We start from the raw sequence: 20,953 nt of genomic DNA on the forward strand, positions 1-20,953 counted from the left end.
TAACAGGGTCAGGCTCTTCAGGTGACCAGTGACAGCTGGCTCTACAGAAGGTGGTGAACTTGCTTATAAATTTTTCCTGGATGGGACTTTCAGTATTAGGAGGACTGCCGTTCTGCTGCTTCACTATGCGATGCAGAGAAGATATTGGCTTAGATAAAAAGAGAATATAACCAGATAGACCAGGTCCAGTATATAGCAGGCTTATTCTGATTCCAAACAGCCAGTTCACATACTGTATCTGTTTCCTTTACCAGATTACTGAGATTAGTGGGGGTTCTCTGCCCTAATGTTTCCCGTATTACTGCTAGCTTTGGGCACAGAGCTTTATACTAAGCTGCCTCTGAGCGTAGGAGTGGCCCCCAGATTGAATGTAGGAGAAAAGAGGGTTTTTGGGGGTTACTCTTAAATCCATTTCTGCCCCAACACTTACTCTTGGTTTAGCTGCCTTGTGGTTTTCTCGGTGTGGCCTCTGTTTGTGCTACCGTTTGGGGCTTTGCACGGTATGAGCTGGAAATACAGGCATTGGAGTGGAGAGTACCTGCAGTTATAAGAAAGTTCACTCTCGGCATACTGTAACCTGATGGTAGCAGCGTCCGCCAGATGGACTTGGGGAAATTAGTTTAATGTAGAATTCTCTTTTTATACCAGCTGACGTTCCTGATTATTATAGGAAAGTCCAAGGTTTTAGCATCCATTGACCACCGTAACAGGGACACTTATGTGTTTCGTTTTGTGCGAAAGCTGTTGTGTATGTGCTACAGATAAAGAGCTCCCCCCTAATAAACATAGTAAAACTGATACCAGTCCATAGACCTAGAGCACTTCATGGATGTTCTAGATCTGAATAACCAGAGGTGTTCATCATAAACCAGGGCTTAGGATGTTGTAGGTGAAGGAACGGGGTAGGATTGTGCAAATGGATAAAACAAAATAAATCATTGAGTGAGTGAATGAATAAATAAATAAATAAATAAATGTATAGAGTTTTGGGTGGGTAAAAAAAGTGATAGTAAATAAATAGGAAATTGTATAATCATTCAAATGAATATTAAATTTGTAAAACAGATTGTGTCTGTAGTGGTCCATTCAGTGGGACGCGTTTCGCCACTGGTAGCTGCTTCCTCAGTGGGCTCACATTGCTTTGTGTCTTTCCTGGTATTTCAGCCAGGTCACTAATTACTTCATTTTTGGTGGGCAAACTATTATGTCGTAACGTGTAATAGCATCAGGGATTCTAGCTGAAGTGTCACTGGAAAGATTTATAGGCATGAAGTCACACATGTAACACAGGTATCCTAATGTATAAAATAAATTCAATTATAGCTTGAATTTTTACGTTTGGTGGCCCTTTCGTTTCTACACACTGCGCAATGTTTGGTTCTTGTGCTTATCCCTGATACTGAGATACTTTCTCTCACTGGACACAATCTTAAGTGTTGATTTGCACATTCCGGAACAGTAGAAAATAATGTTTCCCGTCCCTTAAATCCTTCAGCTGAGTTTGCAGAGAGGGAAAAGCTCCTTCTCATCTCTGGCCATTGAAACGCGTGGTGTCACCAGTACTACTGACACCTGCTGAGTGGGGACGGGATTATACATGCACTGGACAGCTGCTAATGATTAGCTGCCATTTTTAGGAAGCCTTTTCTTGGCTTATATTCCTCTGCTTGATACATTAGGAAACATGTCATACTCCAAAGTACTTGAACTTGAGGCATACAAATAGAACACAAATATTACATTTTTACCACATAGTTTAATTTATCTTCATCAGAGGTCCAACATTCATAGCATGTAATGGTATTTCCTACTGAAATTCTCTGCAGAATCCTGCTTCTGTCTTCCAATCACTGGCGTTTCTATAATGGATGCACTGCACCCATTTTTAAAATACTCACCCCTCCGAAGTCCAGCGCCGGCATCCGCAGCGCTAGTAGAACTCTGTGAAAATGGCTCAGCGGCCATTTTCACGGAGTTCTGCGCATGCGCAGTAGAGAAATCTCAGGGAAAATGGCCGCCGCTCAGACTCTACAGCGCTCCAGGCAGAGAGGAGGCGGCCCGAATGGAGGAGGCTGAACACGGGCCTCCTCCTCTCTTAAAACGCCCCTGCTTTAAATGTTATCAACAGGGCAAAGATACACGGTGGAGTCACATTATTATGACCCGCAGGTCACAGCCAGAGTAACCGCCGTGTGCAGCGCGGACAGCAGCTAGACCATTTTGATGGTGATCTGCTCCACTGTAGCGTGTTGGTCGGCCCTGGTGCACCTTTGTAGCCGACGTTCACCTCTCACATCATTGGCACGTTTCCACATCGCAATGGTGCCATTTGTCCAGTCACGATACATCGCCGCATGGCAATGCTTTTGTACTTGTGTGAGGGAGGGGGGTAGGGCCAGACATGCGGGTCGGACTAGCTCTGTGCTGAGCTTCCCCCCGCATGTCTGAATAACTGATCGTAGCTGTGCAAAATTTTGCACGGCTACGATCAGGTCTGAATTAGGCCCTCAAAACATTCCGTATTTCAGAATATTCCGTATTTCAGAATATTTGGATATGGGATACTCAACCTGTATCTACATTTAAAAATAGGATCTGGTTTGAAAAAAATGGTTAGATATATTTAACCGGGGATAAATAGTTAACGGGAAAAGGGAATGTGACTGTGGATCTGTCACCGACATTAAAAAGACACTTTTGAGGTTTAAAAAAATAACATGTCAACCTGTCTGTGCATTATAGCGGGCACATACATTGCAGCCAGGCGTCATTCTGGGCAATAAGGACATTCAGGGGCAGATGTAATAAGCCTAGAGAAGTGATAAAGCAGTGATAAATGGAAGGTGATAATGCACCAGCCAATCAGCTCCTAACTGTCAATTTACATATTGGAGCTGATTGGCTGGTGCGTTATCACCGTGCACTTATCACTAGTTTATCACTTCTCTAGGCTTAATACATCTGCCCTCAGTTACATGTGCAGCCTGTACAGATCTGTAAAAGTAGTGTTACCGTGGAAGTCAATTGATAAACTCCATCCTGATTGTCAAAAGCTGAATTACACTTTTATTTATATATGCATACATATAGTACACATACAGGTATATATATATATATATATATATATATATAGTACACATACAAGAATATATAGTACACATACATTATAATCCAAAAATAAGTGGTAGGTTAGTTGTCTCCCAACAAAATTAACCCTAGCGTGAATGTATGTGTGTACATGTGGTAGGGAATATAGGGGGTCATTCCGAGTTGATCGCTCGCTGTTCGCAGCGCAGCGATCAGGCTAAAAAACTGCATCTCTGCGCATGCGTATGCCCCGCAATGCGCAGGCACGACGTACGGGTACAAAGCTCTTTGTGGTTGTGCACAGGTTCTAGCAAAGTTTTCAGTCGCACTGACGGCTGCAAGAAGATTGACAGGAAGGGGGCATTTCTGGTGTCATCTGACCGTTTTCAGGGAGTGTTTGTAAAAATGCAGGCATGGCTGAAAAAAACGCAGGCGTGGCTGGGCATTCGCTGGGCGGGTGTATGACGTCAAATCCGAACAGGAATAGGCTGAAGTGATCGCAAGCGCTGAGTAGGTTCAGAGCTACTCTGAAACTGCACAAACTGTTTTTGCAGAGCTCGGCTGCACATGCAATCGCACTTCTGCTAAGCTAAAATACACTCCCCAGTGGGCAGCGGCATAGTGTTTGCACAGCTGCTAAAACTAGCTAGCGAGCGATCAACTCGGAATGACCCCCATAGATTGTAAGCTCCACTTGGGCAGGGACAGATGTGAATGGACAAATATTATCTGTAACAGCGCTGTGGAATATGTGTGCGCTATATAAATGACTGGTAATAAATACGTAATAAATAATAATATACACTATATACAGACAACACGTAGAGTTTATGTAAATGATTCCATTATTAAGGGGGTAATGTACTAAGCAGTGATAAAAATGGAGAAGTGAGGCAGTGGAGAAGTTGCCCATGGCAACTAATCAGCTGCTCTGTATACTTTTATAGTATGCAAATTGTTAAATGTTACGTCAGTGCTGATTGGTTGCCATGGGCAACTTCTCCACTGGCTCACTTCTTCACTTTTATCACTGCTGAGTACATCTCCCCGTAGTCTAGAACTGTTTGATAAATATAAAAGGTTTACTTTGCATGTCATAGGGCAGTAGCGCAGTTATATTACTGGGGGTATTTATCAAAGCACAGACAGAGAAAAAATAGTGAGAGACACAGTGAAGTTCCAGCCAATCAGCTCCTGCTTTACATTTTACAGGCTGTGTTTGGAAAATGACAGTTAGGAGCTGATTGTTTGGTACTTTATTTCTCACAATTTAATCTCTCTCCAAGCTTTGATAAATATCCCCCTGCAGGCTGTACCATAAGATCCCCGTGACCGGAGGAATGTAAATTTGCAGTTGAATAACCCTGACGTTTGTTTTTCCCAAGCTCTCGCACCCCTGCAAAGGTTAAAAAAACTGTGCAACGCTGAGAAGTGCGGCCATCTACCTCCGCCAGATGAACTGAGCGTGGAGAATAAAGTGATTTAGTGCTGGGGCGCCTCATTGGCAGGTCCAGGGACGGTTTTGCATTTGATCATCACTGGTCCCCTGTGAACGGTGCAGACCACAGAAGTGTAAACAGACCGCGCTAAAATAGAACATGTCTTACGCCAGACGCCCATGGCACAGGATAAAGGCACGTTAAGCCCCAACTTCCATGTGTGGTTCTCAGAAGGTGTAAATACCAGAATCGATTGCAAATGTAGAAGTCAGTACCACACACACGCCAGCTATATTTAGTGTGTAACATGTTTATAAAGCAATAGAAACCGTTTTACAGTGAAACAAGGAATCCGGGAAGAGACAGATCATTTGAACGTATCCTGTTTTTCTTTCCATGAGTAATATCGGTCGGTTTCAGAGAATTATTGTCTTGTTGCTGGCGTTAGTAATCTCAGCCCCGTCTGTAATAGCGGCTTGTATGATATTACCAATCTGCCACACTGTCTCCCTGGGCTGGCTGTTTTGTTCTCGTTTCAGCCCAAAAGCTTATATCCAATTCCAACAACATCCAGGCGCGATCCAGCCGCACTGCGATCCAAGTTCTGGGTTCAGTCGCAGGTCACGCAGCCATTTTCTATTTTGAAAAAAAACAAAACTGAAATTGGCATTAATTTTGTGAAACTGTTTTTTGTCTTTCCTCCCACCTAGGTAATTGAGGGGGGTAGCTGTGCCATAGGCCCGTCCACTTTAAACGCCGAAGACCCAGATATCCCACCAGACGTATTACTCTTCTCAGTTATAATCCCCCCTGCGCACGGCCGGTTATTAGATGGCGTGCAACAAATCGGTCATGACAAACATCTGATCCCCACCGACGTACAGGCACACCTGCAGATTTACAGCTTCACCTTGGATGAACTGAAGAAAGGTTTGTGTCATACTTTTATTACATTCACCGTATTGCCTACGCCTGTTCATTATACAGATATAAAAGTCTCTGTGGGGCCTTAATCTGTGTCTGCATCTGCGAGACCCCAATCTCTGTCCCCCCCGCTCCCATATCCTGCTGGTTGGGCTTTGAGGGGGCTGTTTTTTGTTTCTTTCACCAGATGAGGCTTTCGTCTGCTCTGGGACATGTTTGTCGGTGCCTCATATTTCCTTGTTTGTCTGAGATCCAGTGGAAATCTGTCTCCACTCCGGCCTATGATATATAGGCCGTGAATGTCCTCTACTGGAATCCGAAGGCTACTGCAAACCAGCCTGCTGTAGGCAAAGGATCCTTTTTATTTTGGGTCAAAAAGACATTTCCGAAGAGAAGTGAATAGTAGACTAATTGCAGGCTCTCCCGCCTGGCTGTTGTCAAAGGGGGTAATTCCAAGTTGATCGCAGCAGGAAATTTTTTAGCAGTTGGGCAAAACCATGGCCCTCATTCTGAGTTGTTCGCTCGCAAGCCGATTTTAGCAGCATTGCACACGCTAAGCCGCCACCTACTGGGAGTGAATCTTAGCTTCTTAAAATTGCGAACGAAAGATTCGCAATATTGCGAAAAGACTGCTCTGTGCAGTTTCTGAGTAGCTCGAGACTTACTCTGCCAGTGCGATCAGTTCAGTGCTTGTCGTTCCTGGTTTGACGTCACAAACACACCCAGCGTTCGCCCAGACACTCCCCCGTTTCTCCAGCCACTCCCGCGTTTTTCCCAGAAACGGTAGCGTTTTTTTCCACACGCCCATAAAACGGCCTGTTTCCGCCCAGTAACACCCACTTCCTGTCAATCACATTACGATCGCCTGAACGAAGAAAAAGCCGTGAGTAAAATTCCTAACTTCATAGCAAATTTACTTGGCGCTGTCGCAGTGCGGACATTGCGCATGCGCACTAAGCGAAAATCGCTGCGAGGCGAATAAATTTACCGAGCGAACAACTCGGAATGACCACCCATGTGCACTGCAGGGGAGGCAGATATAACATGTGCAGAGAGAGTTAGATTTGGGTGTGGTGTGTTCAATCTGCAATCTAATTTGCAGTGTAAAAATAAAGCAGCCAGTATTTACCCTGCACAGAAACAAAATAACCCACCCAAATCTAACTCTTTCTGCACATGTTATATCTGCCCCCCCCTGCAGTGCACATGGTTTTGCCCAACTGCTAAAAAATTTCCTGCTGCGATCAACTTGGAATTACCCCCAAAGCCTCTAGTGAAGAACAGAAAGTGACATGGCGGCTAGGCAGAGGAGAAAAATAAAAATTAAATACCGTATATTAATGTTATATTTAATTTGGGCAGAAAGGACATTATGGAAGTCGATGTTTATAAAAATATTAGGACGTTCGCCCTGGCGTCATTAAGGAAACGCCAGTTACACCGCATGACAAACGTGATTGGCATGAGGTGTGTAAGCCCGGCTTACGCAACAAATCTACCTTTACGAGCTCAAGTAAAAAAGAGCATATGGGCAGATGTATTAAGCCTGGAGAAGGCATAAAGCAGTGATAAGTGGAAGGTGGTAACGCACCAGCCAATCAGCTCCTAACTGTCATTTTTCTAATTTGTAATGATTGGCTGCTGCGTTATCACCTTGCACTTATCAATGCTTTATCACTTCTATATCCCTTCTCCAGGTTAATACATCTGCCCCAGTGTGCCCAAAAGATGCCATGCCACTTTGGCTCCTGCGGCAAGTGGAAATGGGTGCGAGGCTTACATGCTTTTACTGGCATTAAAAGCTTTAAAGTGTGATTTTAATGCCAGTGGGTAACCTGCCTTAAGAGGGGTTCTAGGGGGTCATTCCGAGTTGATCGCTCGCTAGCTGTTTTTAGCAGCCGTGCAAACGCTATGCCGCCTCCCAGTGGGAGTGTATTTTAGCTTAGCAGAAGTGCGAACAAAGGATCGCAGAGCGGCTACAAAGGTTTTTTGTGTAGATTCAGAGTAGCTCAAAACCTACTCAGCGCTTGCAATCACTTCAGACTGTTCAGTTCCTGTATTGATGTCACACACCCGCCCAGCGTTCACCCAGCGATGCCTGCGTTTTTCCTGGCACGCCTGCGTTTTTTCGAACACTCCCTGAAAATGGTCAGTTGACACCCAGAAACGTCCACTTCATGTCAATCACTCTGCGGCCAGCAGTGCGACTGAAAAGCATCGCTAGACCTTGTGTGAAACTACATCGTTCGTTGTAATAGTACGTCACGCGTGCGCACTGTGCTGCATGCGCAGAAGTGCCTTTTTTTGCCTAATCGCTGCACAGCGAACGAATGCAGCTAGTGATCAACTCGGAATGACCACCTTAGTCCGGGGAAATGGCAAGGCAAATTGTTTAATTAATCATAGTGTGTAAATATAGGGGGTCATTCCGAGTTGTTCGCTCGTTATTTTTTTTCGCTACAGAGCGATTAGTCGCAAACTGCGCATGCGCAATGTTCGCAGTGCACCTGCACCAAGTAAATTAGCACAAAAGTTTGGTATTTTACTCACGGCCTAACGAAGATTTTGAATCGTTCTGGTGATCGTAGTGTGATTGACAGGAAGTGGGTGTTTCTGGGCGGAAACTTGCCGTTTTATGAGAGTGTGCGGAAAAACGCTGACGTTTCTGGGAAAAACGCGGGAGTGGCTGGAGAAACGGGGGGAGTGTCTGGGTGAACGCTGGGTGTGTTTGTGACGTCAAACCAGGAACGAAACTGACTGAACTGATCGCAATGTAGGAGTAAGTCTGGAGCTACTCAGAAACTGCTAAGAAATTTCTATTCGCAATTCTGCTAATCTTTCGTTCGCACTTCTGCTAAGCTAAGATACACTCCCAGAGGGCGGCGGCTTAGCGTGTGCAATGCTACTAAAAGCAGCTAGCGAGCGAACAACTCGGAATGAGGGCCCTTGTTGTCATCACGTATTTAAATATTATTATTGATTTATGTAAATGGAACCAATAAATTTCCATGCATAGAGCAAAATACCATTCAAATCAGTGATAGGATGGAGCCTCTGGGCCTAATTCAGGTCCCATCGCAAACGCGATGCGACCGCAATTTAAGTGACGGGACCCCCATGAGCATGCGCAGGTCCCATCCTGTTTTCAGCCGCTCCGATCGAAAAAATGGCGGCAGGACTCCTGGCAGCCAGTACATTTAGTAAGACAACGGAAAAATTAAATGAAAAAGTTTGTCGTTGCCCCCAGCAATTGGCACAATTCAGTAATAAGAGGTTTAGGCGCTGTATAATTGTAAAGTGCTAATATCTTACTCAGTTATACTCTATACCCGAATAGCACTTGCTAGAGATGCTCGGGTACAAATCGGTTCCTCTAATCAGTACAAAAATGAGAAAGCTCACTGGAATTTTATTTAATATTAATTAAATTGAGCTACGAAAATTTGGGAAAGTCTACTAGGTGCGGCCACCTGCAAAGCCCCTCAAGTCCATTCAAGCTTAAAATTATGCATTTTAACCTTTTTAATGGAAGAATTACAAATTTGAGGACTAGAGCATTAAACGTATCATTACAGATGCAAATCTGTATATATCTAGCAAAATTAAAGGATGAAGCATTCATTAAGCATTTAAGCTTGCAGCCTACGTTGTGGCTCCTCATTATCTGCAGATAAAATCAAATACCAGTGGACTGATGTAATGAAATCTGCGTTGGCCGGAGGTGCGGGTTCCCGGCCATACTCGGACATTTTTTTAAAGCGCCGATCATTTACAAGGCATGGTTTTGCCTTGTACAAGATTGCCTCTTTAAAAAAACTTCCAAGTTGGGCCGGGAACCTGCACCTCCTCCCAACTTGGACTTCATTACTTCTGGCCCCAAGTGTTGGTTTATAAATGAATTTTAAACCAGTTTGATCAGGGCTCATTAAGGACCACATGGACCTGGGGCTGAAATAATAGAGAAGGGGAGGAGCTGTGGCCAGTTCTGCCTGGGTGTGGCCAGTGCTGTGTGGGTGTGGTCAGTGCTGTGTGGGAGTGGCCATTGGTGTGTGGGCGTTTACACCCCCAGCTCTATCAGATCCAGTCTCTCCCTAAATACGGAAAAGTAGAAAACTTGCAACATTTTGTGAGGAAATAGAAATAGAATTACAATACTTATGGTTTATGGCCGACTATGTGGCTAGCTGGGCAGCTTGTCTTCATAATGCTGTCATGATGATGGGCCTATTTTGATGCAGAGGCCTGGAGGTGTAGCTACATCTGCCTCTTTGTTAATCTGGCCCTGGGCCTGACATTTTTTTGTCATGAAGTGTCTGCTTTGACATGCTGTTTTATTACTATATTTATGCAAATTCTGTTTTTAGTACCTTAAGACTATCTAGCAAAATTCACCACAACAGAAAGAGGCTAGAAAGACACACAGGAACCCTCAGGAACGCCCCGTAAATCTTGCAGCTGCTTGATTCCTGTTGCAAAACGGGTACTGGTGATAATAACAATCGGCACTTCCGATTGGCTGAGTGCACATTGATTCCTCAGACGGATTCTATTACTATTTTTAGTGTGGCTGCCTCAACGCATTCACATCATTAACTATTTGTTTGTCCCTGATGCCTACAGAGAAAGGTGGCAGCCATTTTGTGGGATTAAGTAATATTCATGAGCATGCAGACTATCAATTCACAAGGACCCACTGAGGCTACTATGTTGCCGACTGAATCAATATTCATGGGATATGCAAGTATCTGTACACCTTCCTGAGGCATGAGGAACAAAGCGACGGCAGCCATTTTGTCATCTGAAAGAACATACATGAGAATGCAGCCTATTTCCAGTACAATAGTATAAAATGCACTGGAAACTAGGGACATCGCTAAGCGATAATAGCCTGCATTCTCATGAATATTATTTCCGCACCAAAACAAAATGGCTGCCTCTGTGTGGGAGTTGTGGGTTTAGCATTGTGAATATCCCATGAATTGCTATACTGGCTGTGCTTGTTCCTTAATGAATTCAGGGATGCACAGAATATAGGTACCAGTAATGTGATTAGGGGAATTCTGTTGCTTCTGTCGCGTTGACTATCCCGTCCACTTCTATGGAGGATAAATTAATGACTTGTTCTCCTGCAGGAATGGGCTTTGTGTATACGCATGATGACACAGACACTCTACAAGATGGCTTTGTCGTGCAGCTGACAGATGGCAAACACACAGTCCAAGAGGCACTACATGTTCATGTAATGGCCGTCAATGATGAGAAACCAAAGCTTACCAGGTGAAGTACATGAGGGAACGCTCTGAGTGTGGTCCAGCTATACAGTATATCTGTGCAATAATGTGCTAAAAGATATATATTTACAGTACAGTATGTGTTATATTACTGTCTGCATTACTAGATAGCAAGCCAGTACTACATATATACAGTATGTGATCATTTATTACATGGCCAGATGGATTACACTTTCTCTAACTGTGGTTATAAAAAAAGTATTAAATAAACAATTGTGGTGAGATTACTGTAGGAAATTGTTAATTAATCCTTTTGTTCAGTGAACAACATTTGCCAGCTAGTCCCGGGCAGAAATATCTGTGTTATGTATGAGACAATCAATGTGAATATAGAGATAAGGACTCAGACAAGCCAGGAATGGCCTCCAGGGGGCAATTGCCCTTCAGGCTAGTGAGATGTTAATGATTTGGACCACTATAGCATGGTGTTTGTCTGCCACAGACACCAGTGCGGTAAAGTCCACACCTGCCACGGAATCTCATGGGGAGACGAGCTGTCAGTCACCATTGTGCTTCATAATCTGGGAACCAATTCAAGAAGCAAAATGGGGATTGCTTTCCCAAGAGGCCGTGCAGCAGCTGAGGCCTTCCCACCGTTACCTTCTACCTCATCCAAAACTGATTGGCCGGCACAAGTTTCCAAATCTGATTTTATTTATTTATTTGTTCGTTGGTCTGGACGAGGCCTCCAGACATCGGGTATACAAGTTATTTTTTTGAATGTGTTCCAGTAAAAACTTGTATTACCGAGTGTTTTAGGGGTATATTTACTAATCATCGGTTTGTGGCTTTTGGTCGATTTTCCATTGTTTTCTTTCTGATTAATTAAAGTGAAATCTGAAAAAAAAAACGACGGGCTTAGAATAATTTAGAACTTCAGACAACTAGTAATTATTTCTCATCGACAAGTTTCCTTTCCTGCCCCCGCTGCCTCCCCTCCCCTTCACTTCAGCTGTGTTCCTGCCCCCGCTGCCCCCCTCCCCCCCCTTCCCCCTTATTCCCACTGTGCTCCTGCCTCTAGCCCAGCCCCCTGCTGCTTCCTGGCTCACTGCCTCCTCTCCTGCCTCTCTAGTTATTATTATGGAAAATAAATGAAATAAAACTTACCTACCCCAGGATCGGTGACCGGTGAGCTCCTCCTCTGTGACCGGTCAGCTGATCTGTGCAGTCCCAGAGAAGTTTTATTTAATTTATTTTCTATTATAACTCTTTATTTTCTCTGTGGTCAGCCTGCGGTTTATTTAGACACACAAGTCGGAATATACTAAGGCTGCGGACTGTATTCCGCCAAACATCACAATGATACTAATCGTATATGTTATGTACTACTAACATATGCAATTAATATCACAAAGGACAGCTCTTCCTATAAGAGCTGTCCTTTGCGAATCCGGGACTTCCGTGTTTTGGCCCCCAGGCCGTGTTTGTGCGCATGTGCAGAGGGATGCAGGGGCCACGGGGGATACTTGCAGGGATCCGATTGGATCCTTCTCAGGAAGAAGCCCATAGGCTTCTATCGGTTATGCTTGGAGGGATCCGTATCGGATCCCTCTCTGGAATATTGCGAATCAAAGCCCATAGGCTTCCATAGGGTAACACCAGCATTTTTCCTTTAGTACATTCAGCCCACAGGCTGATCACAGAAGCCCACTCCTGGCTCTGCTCTGCCTGTCAGCATGCAGGATGGGCAGAGCAGGAGTAGGGGACATGGAGGGAAGTCTGCATAAGGCCATCTGAAGAAGACGTTTTTGTCACAAGGTTCCCTGTTATTTCACATTTTAACATTAGTAATTTTGAGCAGATTGTATTTACCATGATAAGTATGGAAAATGCGAACTACTTACTTAATATGCAGATTTTAGGGCTCGGAGAAGAATTTTGAGAATTCTCCTTTAAAAGCCCTTTTATACATTTAAGTGATACCACAATAATGTGTTTTCACATTATTTTAGTAAAATAATTATTGATAAATACGCCCCATAGGATAGGTGCTTGATGAATATCTATTCTGGCAATTGGTTAAAAATAAAAGAATATTGAAAATAGACTGTTGCAACAGGGTGTGGTATGTTAGATAGAATAGAGTTAGGTCGACAGTGTCTATGTTGACCACTATTGGTTGACAGTAAGTAGGTCAACATGGTTTCTAGGTCGACAGGGACTCTAGGTCGACATGTACTAGGTCGACATGAAAAAAGGTCGACATTAGTTTAAAAAAAAATTGGTATCATTGTCTTCGTAGAGTGACGGGGAACCCCAATTAGTGCACCGTATACCATCGCCATGCTTCGGGCAAGGTGCCTCACTCCGCTGCGCTCGGCACAGGTTACCGTTCCCAATTGTAGTCCATGTGGATCGTAAAGTATGAAAAAGTAAAAAAAAATTAAAAAATTTGAAAAACTCATGTCAACCTTTTGTCATGTCGACCTAGTAACCATGTCGACCTACTAAAGGTCCATACACACTGGGCGTTTTTGCCCAGCGTGTATGAACAGCGATGATGGCTGACATCGCTGGGCTAAAAAGCGCTCAGTGCATACACACTGGGGGTAATTCCAAGTTGATCGCAGCAGGAAAGTTTTTAGCAGTTGGGCAAAACCATGTGCACTGCAGGGGAGGCAGATATAACATGTGCAAAGAGAGTTAGATTTGGGTGGGTTATTTTGTTTCTGTGCAGGGTAAATACTGGCTGCTTTATTTTTACACTGCAATTTAGATTGCAGATTGAACTCACCACACCCAAATCTAACTCTCTCTGCACATGTTACATCTGCCTCCCCTGCAGTGCACATGGTTTTGCCCAACTGCTAAAAAATTTCCTGCTGCGATCAACTTGGAATTACCCCCACTGAGCGCTTTTCCCCGCTGCCCAGCGATGTCAGCGGGGGTGAGCGGCTTTCCATAGCAGGACGCTATGGAAAGCCGTTCACCCCGCCGTTCATCTACTGGTATTACCACCAGCGATGAAGCAGGAGCGCGCATCAGCGCTCATCACTCATCGCCGGGGTATACACACTGGGCGGCTTTGAGCTGAAAGCAGCTCAACACACCAAAAGTGACCTGCTCTCAGCTCAACATCGCCCAGTGTGTATGGGCCTTTACTGTCGACCTAGAGACCATATCCCGTTGCAAGCAACATACTGTATTGTGTGAAACATTGCACAAAACTAGTATTCCATATTTGTTACCTTTACAACAGATTTTGTTTGTTGTGTTAACATTATTTTCTCTCACAGAACCAATAAATAAACAAATAAACATTTGAATTGTAAGTATGCTGCAACGTAACCTTAATGTCCGCAAATAACTGCACGTCATATAATTTCCTTTTAGGAAGTGAGGCTGGGCATGGGTACATGTGTATCCCCTGTGCTTCTTCTCCTCTACCCCTACTGTATAGCAAAACAATGACACAAAGACAGAGAAGACAAAGATACACTAATAAAGAAAACCTACTGTACAGTACACTAACACTATCAACACACTCCACACAAGCACACCACACAAATAAACACTGACAAGACTGGAAAGAAAATAAAAGCAAACAAAAATATGACAAACTTTGAGAAGACTACACAGAAAATGACAACACAACGTTCACAATTCACAGAATCACTCGCCAAACTGCAGTACTCTCCAAATTTAATTGACCTTGCAAAATGATAGTAAATAGTAAACACTTGGGGGTATATTCAATAAGAGTCGGGTCCATCCCGACATGCAGTTGCAGGAATGGACCCGACAACCCCTATTCAAAGAGCGGCCAAATCCGACTGTCGGATTTGGCCGTTCCCTGTGTCCTGTCCTGCCGCTGCTGTCAGCGGGTGCCGGGTGCGCTGCCAGCAGCGGCGGGGGGAGCAGTGTGCGGTGGCCGGGGGGGTGAGCAGTGTTTGGTGTCCGGCGGGGGAAGCAGTGTGCGGCGGCCGGCGGGGGGAGCAGTGTGCGGTGTGCGGCGGCCAGCGGGGGGGCAGTGTGTGGCGGGGGGCAGTGTGCGGTGGCCGGCGGGGAAGCTTCCAGCGGCGGCCGGAGCTGGCAGCGGGAGTGATCTGTGCGGCGGCGGCGGAGGAGGCACTGCAGGTACCATCATCCCCGTAGCCCGCCGCACCGCTCCCAGTCTCCTCACCTCAATCCGACTTGTTTTCAAGTCGGATTGGGTTTGTCGGAAAGGGGGCCAAAACCTGTCGGATTTGGCCCCGTTTCCGACAGCAGCAGGCGGCTCGGCATCTATTCCGCTGATCCACCTGCTTTCCGACAGCATTCCGACAAGTAGAGTTTCCAAACTTGTCGGAAACAATGTGCCCATATTGAATAGGTCGGAACCCCTTCCGACCTATTCCAGTCGAAAACTGCCGTCTTTCCAACAAGACGGCAGTTTCCGACTCTTATTGAATATACCCCTTGGTGTGCGAGTGTTGTGGTTATTTTAACATTATCTTGACAGGTTGATTACAGGCGCCAGTGGACCTCCAGGCATGCTGGCACTTGTAGTCCATCTGTAAAGCACAATATGATCTATTCTTAACTATTAACCCCACACTCAACACCACCAGGGGTGCAAGGAATCAGGGCCGCCCCTTCCACCGGGCTTAATGGGTCCCAGGCATGTAAGGGCCCATGAACAATAATACCCCTACTCCTCCTCCAGACAGCACAGCCTCCGACGACAACAGCACCTTCCCTGCCTCTTGCAACCGCAGCCGCTGATAGCATACCTCCCTGGAGATCACATTCTACTCTGCCAGTAGTCCACCCCGGTCATCACAGCCGATGCTGCCGATAGCCCCCCTGGACATGACAGCCGCAGCAAAAAGCACCCCGCCCTCCCCCTAACATCACAGCCACTGATAGCACAAGGAAGGAGCCCCTGTGCATTGCTTTACCCAGGGCCATGCAAGGAATATCCCCTGGCTTTCAGCCCAGGTCTGGGGGTTCCTCGGGAGGGGAGATCTCATTTTATTTTAGGGGTGGGGTCACAACTTTCCGAGGAACTCCAGTCCTGGGCTGGCTAATGCTATGGCAGGGGGATCCCACACTGTGTGTCTCCTTGCACACACTGGTTTTTCCTCCTATTTTCCTAAACCGGGGGGACGGCAACATATATATATATATATATATTTTGTTTTTTTAATTAACATTTTCTTTGCTTTTCAACCTAATGAAACCTGCACAGGTCATACTGTTACAAATCCTATTCTTGTCTTATATTGTTGGTCCAGTGTTCTAAAGTTGGGTTTTTGGTCATTTTTTCCCATTTTGACTTGAATAAAAGGTTGGTTTGCAAAACCAACAGAACATCAACCAAAAACCCCGAACCGACCTTGGGAAAAGAGGTGAAGCCATGAAACTAATTTTTCCAGGTGTGCAGCATTTTAGTACAATAACTGCTAAAAGTTTATATGACTGAATGGAGCGATACTAATGGGTAGGAGATTGGAATTTGATGTGACATTTATACTCTTACAGAGCACAACTCTACAACAGTTTCTTCCTATCCTCACACTGAGGTGCAAAGAGACTAGTAATGCACCTTGATGTCCACTGGGTGGACTACTGAGAAGCAGTGATCAAACGCGTTTCGCAATGTGCATCAGAAACACTCTGAAAATTTGCCCTCACACACCTAAATATCTCTCCTCTCTGCACATCAGGATGCACTTTCAGTTTGTGCTGTTGGCTCCTGAGAATGCAGGGTAGAGTGCACCATAATCTGAGAATGCAGGGTAGAGTGCGCCATAATCTGAGAATGCAGGGTAGAGTGCACCATAATCTGAGAATGCAGGGTAGAGTGCACCATAATCTGAGAATGCAGGGTAGAGTGCACCATAATCTGAGAATGCAGGGTAGAGTGCACCATAATCTGAGAATGCAGGGTAGAGTGCACCATAATCTGAGAATGCAGGGTAGACTGCACCATAATCTGAGAATGCAGGGTAGAGTGCACCATAATCTGCACTGGGCACATTATGGAGACGTGGGGCTGCAACACCATGATGTTCTGCATTACTCACTGGGTTCTCTTCATAAACAGCCTCCATTCATCTTGTGCTCTTGTCATTAGATATCACCCTCTCTTCTATTCACACCTATTTTGTCTATGAATGTAGAAACAGCGGATTGGAGGTGGATGTGGCTGAAAATAAAATCATATCCAGTGTGGTTCTGGAAGCTGAAGATCGAGATTCGCCAAGAAAAGTTATTCATTACATCATTAATAATTCCCCTGTCTTTGGAGAACTCAAAAGAAAGGTTGGTGAGATAATGATCGTGTTCCTAATCTCCCATTTTTATCGCCAGACTGGTAAAGTTATAATTGTTTCATAGTAACATGACAGACAGAACTATTGCAAATGTTGATATAGCCACAAGATGGCTGCTCCCCCTGTCTGAGAGCTATGCATGACCTCTAAATGGTTCATGTCACTGTAATTTCCTCACTAACATATTACTTATTATCTCCTGATATACTCTGTGCTGCTTGGGACCCTGCTCCTCCCACTATATAACTTTCAGTCTGTAGCTTCCTGCTGCCTCCATTCCCCTCCTTACATCATGTCACTGCCCCTGTCACATGCAGCCCTGTCCTCGCTGACACATCACTCATCTCCTGATATACTCTGTGCTGCTGGGGACCCTGCTCCTCCCACTATATAACTCTCAGTCTGTAGCTTCCTGCTGCCTCCATTCCCCTCCTCACATGTCACTGCCCCATCACATGCAGCCCTGTCCTCACTGACACATCACTCATCTCCTGATATACTCTGTGCTGCTTGGGACCCTGCTCCTCCCACTATATAACTCTGTCTGTAGCTTCCTGCTGCCTCCATTCCCCTCCTTACATCATGTCACTGCCCCTGTCATATGCAGCCCTGTCCTCGCTGACACATCACTCATCTCCTGATATACTCTGTGCTGCTGGGGACCCTGCTCCTCCCACTATATAACTCTCAGTCTGTAGCTTCCTGCTGCCTCCATTCCCCTCCTTACATCATGTCACTGCCCCATCACATGCAGCCCTGTCCTCACTGACACATCACTCATCTCCTGATATACTCTGTGCTGCTTGGGACCCTGCTCCTCCCACTATATAACTCTCAGTCTGTAGCTTCCTGCTGCCTCCATTCCCCTCCTTACATCATGTCACTGCCCCTGTCATATGCAGCCCTGTCCTCGCTGACACATCACTCATCACCTGATATACTCTGTTCTGCTGGGGACCCTGCTCCTCCCACTATATAACTCTTAGTCTGTGGCTGCCTGCTGCCTCCATTCCCCTCCTCACATCATGTCACTGCCCCTGACACATGCAGCCCTGTCCTCACCGACACATCACTCACTTCCTGATATACTCTGTGCTGCTGAGGGACCCTGCTCCTTTCACTATATACCTCTCAGTCTGTGGCTTCTTGAAGCCTTTTCTTTATCTCGTCACTGCCCCTGTCACATGCAGCCCTGTACTCACAGACACATCACTCATCTCATGATATACTCTGTGCTGCTGGTTGCACCAGATTGTCTACTATCACATGCAGCCCTAACCTCACTAAACACATCACTCACTCCCTGATATACTCTGTGCTGCTGGGGAACCTGCTGCTTCCACTGTATAACTTTAAGCCTGTCAAGTCACTGCCCCATCACATGCAGCCTTGTCCTCACTGACACATCACTCATCTCCTGATATACTCTGTTCTGCTGGGGACCCTGCTCCTCCCACTATATAACTCTTAGTCTGTGGCTGCCTGCTGCCTCCATTCCCCTCCTCACATCATGTCACTGTCCCTGTCACATGCAGCCCTGTGCTCACTGTCACATCACTCATCTCCTGATATACTCTGTGCTGCTGGGGACCCTGCTCCTCCCACTATATAACTCTCAGTCTGTGACTTCCTGCTGCCTCCATTCCCCTCCTCACATCATGTCACTGCCCCTGTCACATGCAGCCCTGTCCTCACTGACACATCACTCATCTCCTGATATACTCTGTGCTGCTGGGGACCCTGCTCCTCCCACTATATAACTCTCAGTCTGTGACTTCCTGCTGCCTCCATTCCCCTCCTCACATCATGTCACTGTCCCTGTCACATGCAGCCCTGTGCTCACTGTCACATCACTCATCTCCTGATATACTCTGTGCTGCTGGGGACCCTGCTCCTCCCACTATATAACTCTCAGTCTGTGACTTCCTGCTGCCTCCATTCCCCTCCTCACATCATGTCACTGCCCCTGTCACATGCAGCCCTGTCCTCACTGACACATCACTCATCTCCTGATATACTCTGTGCTGCTGGGGACCCTGCTCCTCCCACTATATAACTCTCAGTCTGTGACTTCCTGCTGCCTCCATTCCCCTCCTCACATCATGTCACTGTCCCTGTCACATGCAGCCCTGTGCTCACTGTCACATCACTCATCTCCTGATATACTCTGTGCTGCTGGGGACCCTGCTCCTCCCACTATATAACTCTTAGTCTGTGGCTGCCTGCTGCCTCCATTCCCCTCCTCACATCATGTCACTGTCCCTGTCACATGCAGCCCTGTGCTCACTGTCACATCACTCATCTCCTGATATACTCTGTGCTGCTTGGGACCCTGCTCCTCCCACTATATAACTTTCAGTCTGTAGCTTCCTGCTGCCTCCATTCCCCTCCTTACATCATGTCACTGCCCCTGTCACATGCAGCCCTTTCCTCGCTGACACATCACTCATCTCCTGATATACTCTGTGCTGCTGGGGACCCTGCTCCTCCCACTATATAACTCTCAGTCTGTAGCTTCCTGCTGCCTCCATTCCCCTCCTCACATGTCACTGCCCCATCACATGCAGCCCTGTCCTCACTGACACATCACTCATCTCCTGATATACTCTGTGCTGCTTGGGACCCTGCTCCTCCCACTATATAACTCTGTCTGTAGCTTCCTGCTGCCTCCATTCCCCTCCTTACATCATGTCACTGCCCCTGTCATATGCAGCCCTGTCCTCGCTGACACATCACTCATCTCCTGATATACTCTGTGCTGCTGGGGACCCTGCTCCTCCCACTATATAACTCTCAGTCTGTAGCTTCCTGCTGCCTCCATTCCCCTCCTTACATCATGTCACTGCCCCATCACATGCAGCCCTGTCCTCACTGACACATCACTCATCTCCTGATATACTCTGTGCTGCTTGGGACCCTGCTCCTCCCACTATATAACTCTCAGTCTGTAGCTTCCTGCTGCCTCCATTCCCCTCCTTACATCATGTCACTGCCCCTGTCATATGCAGCCCTGTCCTCGCTGACACATCACTCATCACCTGATATACTCTGTTCTGCTGGGGACCCTGCTCCTCCCACTATATAACTCTTAGTCTGTGGCTGCCTGCTGCCTCCATTCCCCTCCTCACATCATGTCACTGCCCCTGACACATGCAGCCCTGTCCTCACCGACACATCACTCACTTCCTGATATACTCTGTGCTGCTGAGGGACCCTGCTCCTTTCACTATATACCTCTCAGTCTGTGGCTTCTTGAAGCCTTTTCTTTATCTCGTCACTGCCCCTGTCACATGCAGCCCTGTACTCACAGACACATCACTCATCTCATGATATACTCTGTGCTGCTGGTTGCACCAGATTGTCTACTATCACATGCAGCCCTAACCTCACTAAACACATCACTCACTCCCTGATATACTCTGTGCTGCTGGGGAACCTGCTGCTTCCACTGTATAACTTTAAGCCTGTCAAGTCACTGCCCCATCACATGCAGCCTTGTCCTCACTGACACATCACTCATCTCCTGATATACTCTGTTCTGCTGGGGACCCTGCTCCTCCCACTATATAACTCTTAGTCTGTGGCTGCCTGCTGCCTCCATTCCCCTCCTCACATCATGTCACTGTCCCTGTCACATGCAGCCCTGTGCTCACTGTCACATCACTCATCTCCTGATATACTCTGTGCTGCTGGGGACCCTGCTCCTCCCACTATATAACTCTCAGTCTGTAGCTTCCTGCTGCCTCCATTCCCCTCCTTACATCATGTCACTGCCCCTGTCACATGCAGCCCTGTCCTCGCTGACACATCACTCATCTCCTGATATACTCTGTGCTGCTGGGGACCCTGCTCCTCCCACTATATAACTCTCAGTCTGTAGCTTCCTGCTGCCTCCATTCCCCTCCTCACATGTCACTGCCCCATCACATGCAGCCCTGTCCTCACTGACACATCA

At 46.3% G+C, this 20,953-nt stretch overlaps 1 protein-coding gene across 1 annotated transcript in view; it reads left to right on the forward strand.

Moving 5' to 3' along the window:
- Window positions 1-20,953, forward strand: part of LOC134958707 (FRAS1-related extracellular matrix protein 1-like) — a 364,054-nt gene that overhangs the window by 155,211 nt on the left and 187,890 nt on the right. The window contains exons 20-22 of the mRNA XM_063941462.1: window positions 5,237-5,456; window positions 10,583-10,727; window positions 16,846-16,987. Coding sequence (XP_063797532.1) covers window positions 5,237-5,456; window positions 10,583-10,727; window positions 16,846-16,987 — 507 coding nt within the window. The remainder of the gene's footprint in view (window positions 1-5,236; window positions 5,457-10,582; window positions 10,728-16,845; window positions 16,988-20,953) is intronic.

The sequence above is a fragment of the Pseudophryne corroboree genome, chromosome 9 (assembly GCF_028390025.1).
Source record: "Pseudophryne corroboree isolate aPseCor3 chromosome 9, aPseCor3.hap2, whole genome shotgun sequence".
Taxonomy (NCBI): domain Eukaryota; kingdom Metazoa; phylum Chordata; class Amphibia; order Anura; family Myobatrachidae; genus Pseudophryne; species Pseudophryne corroboree.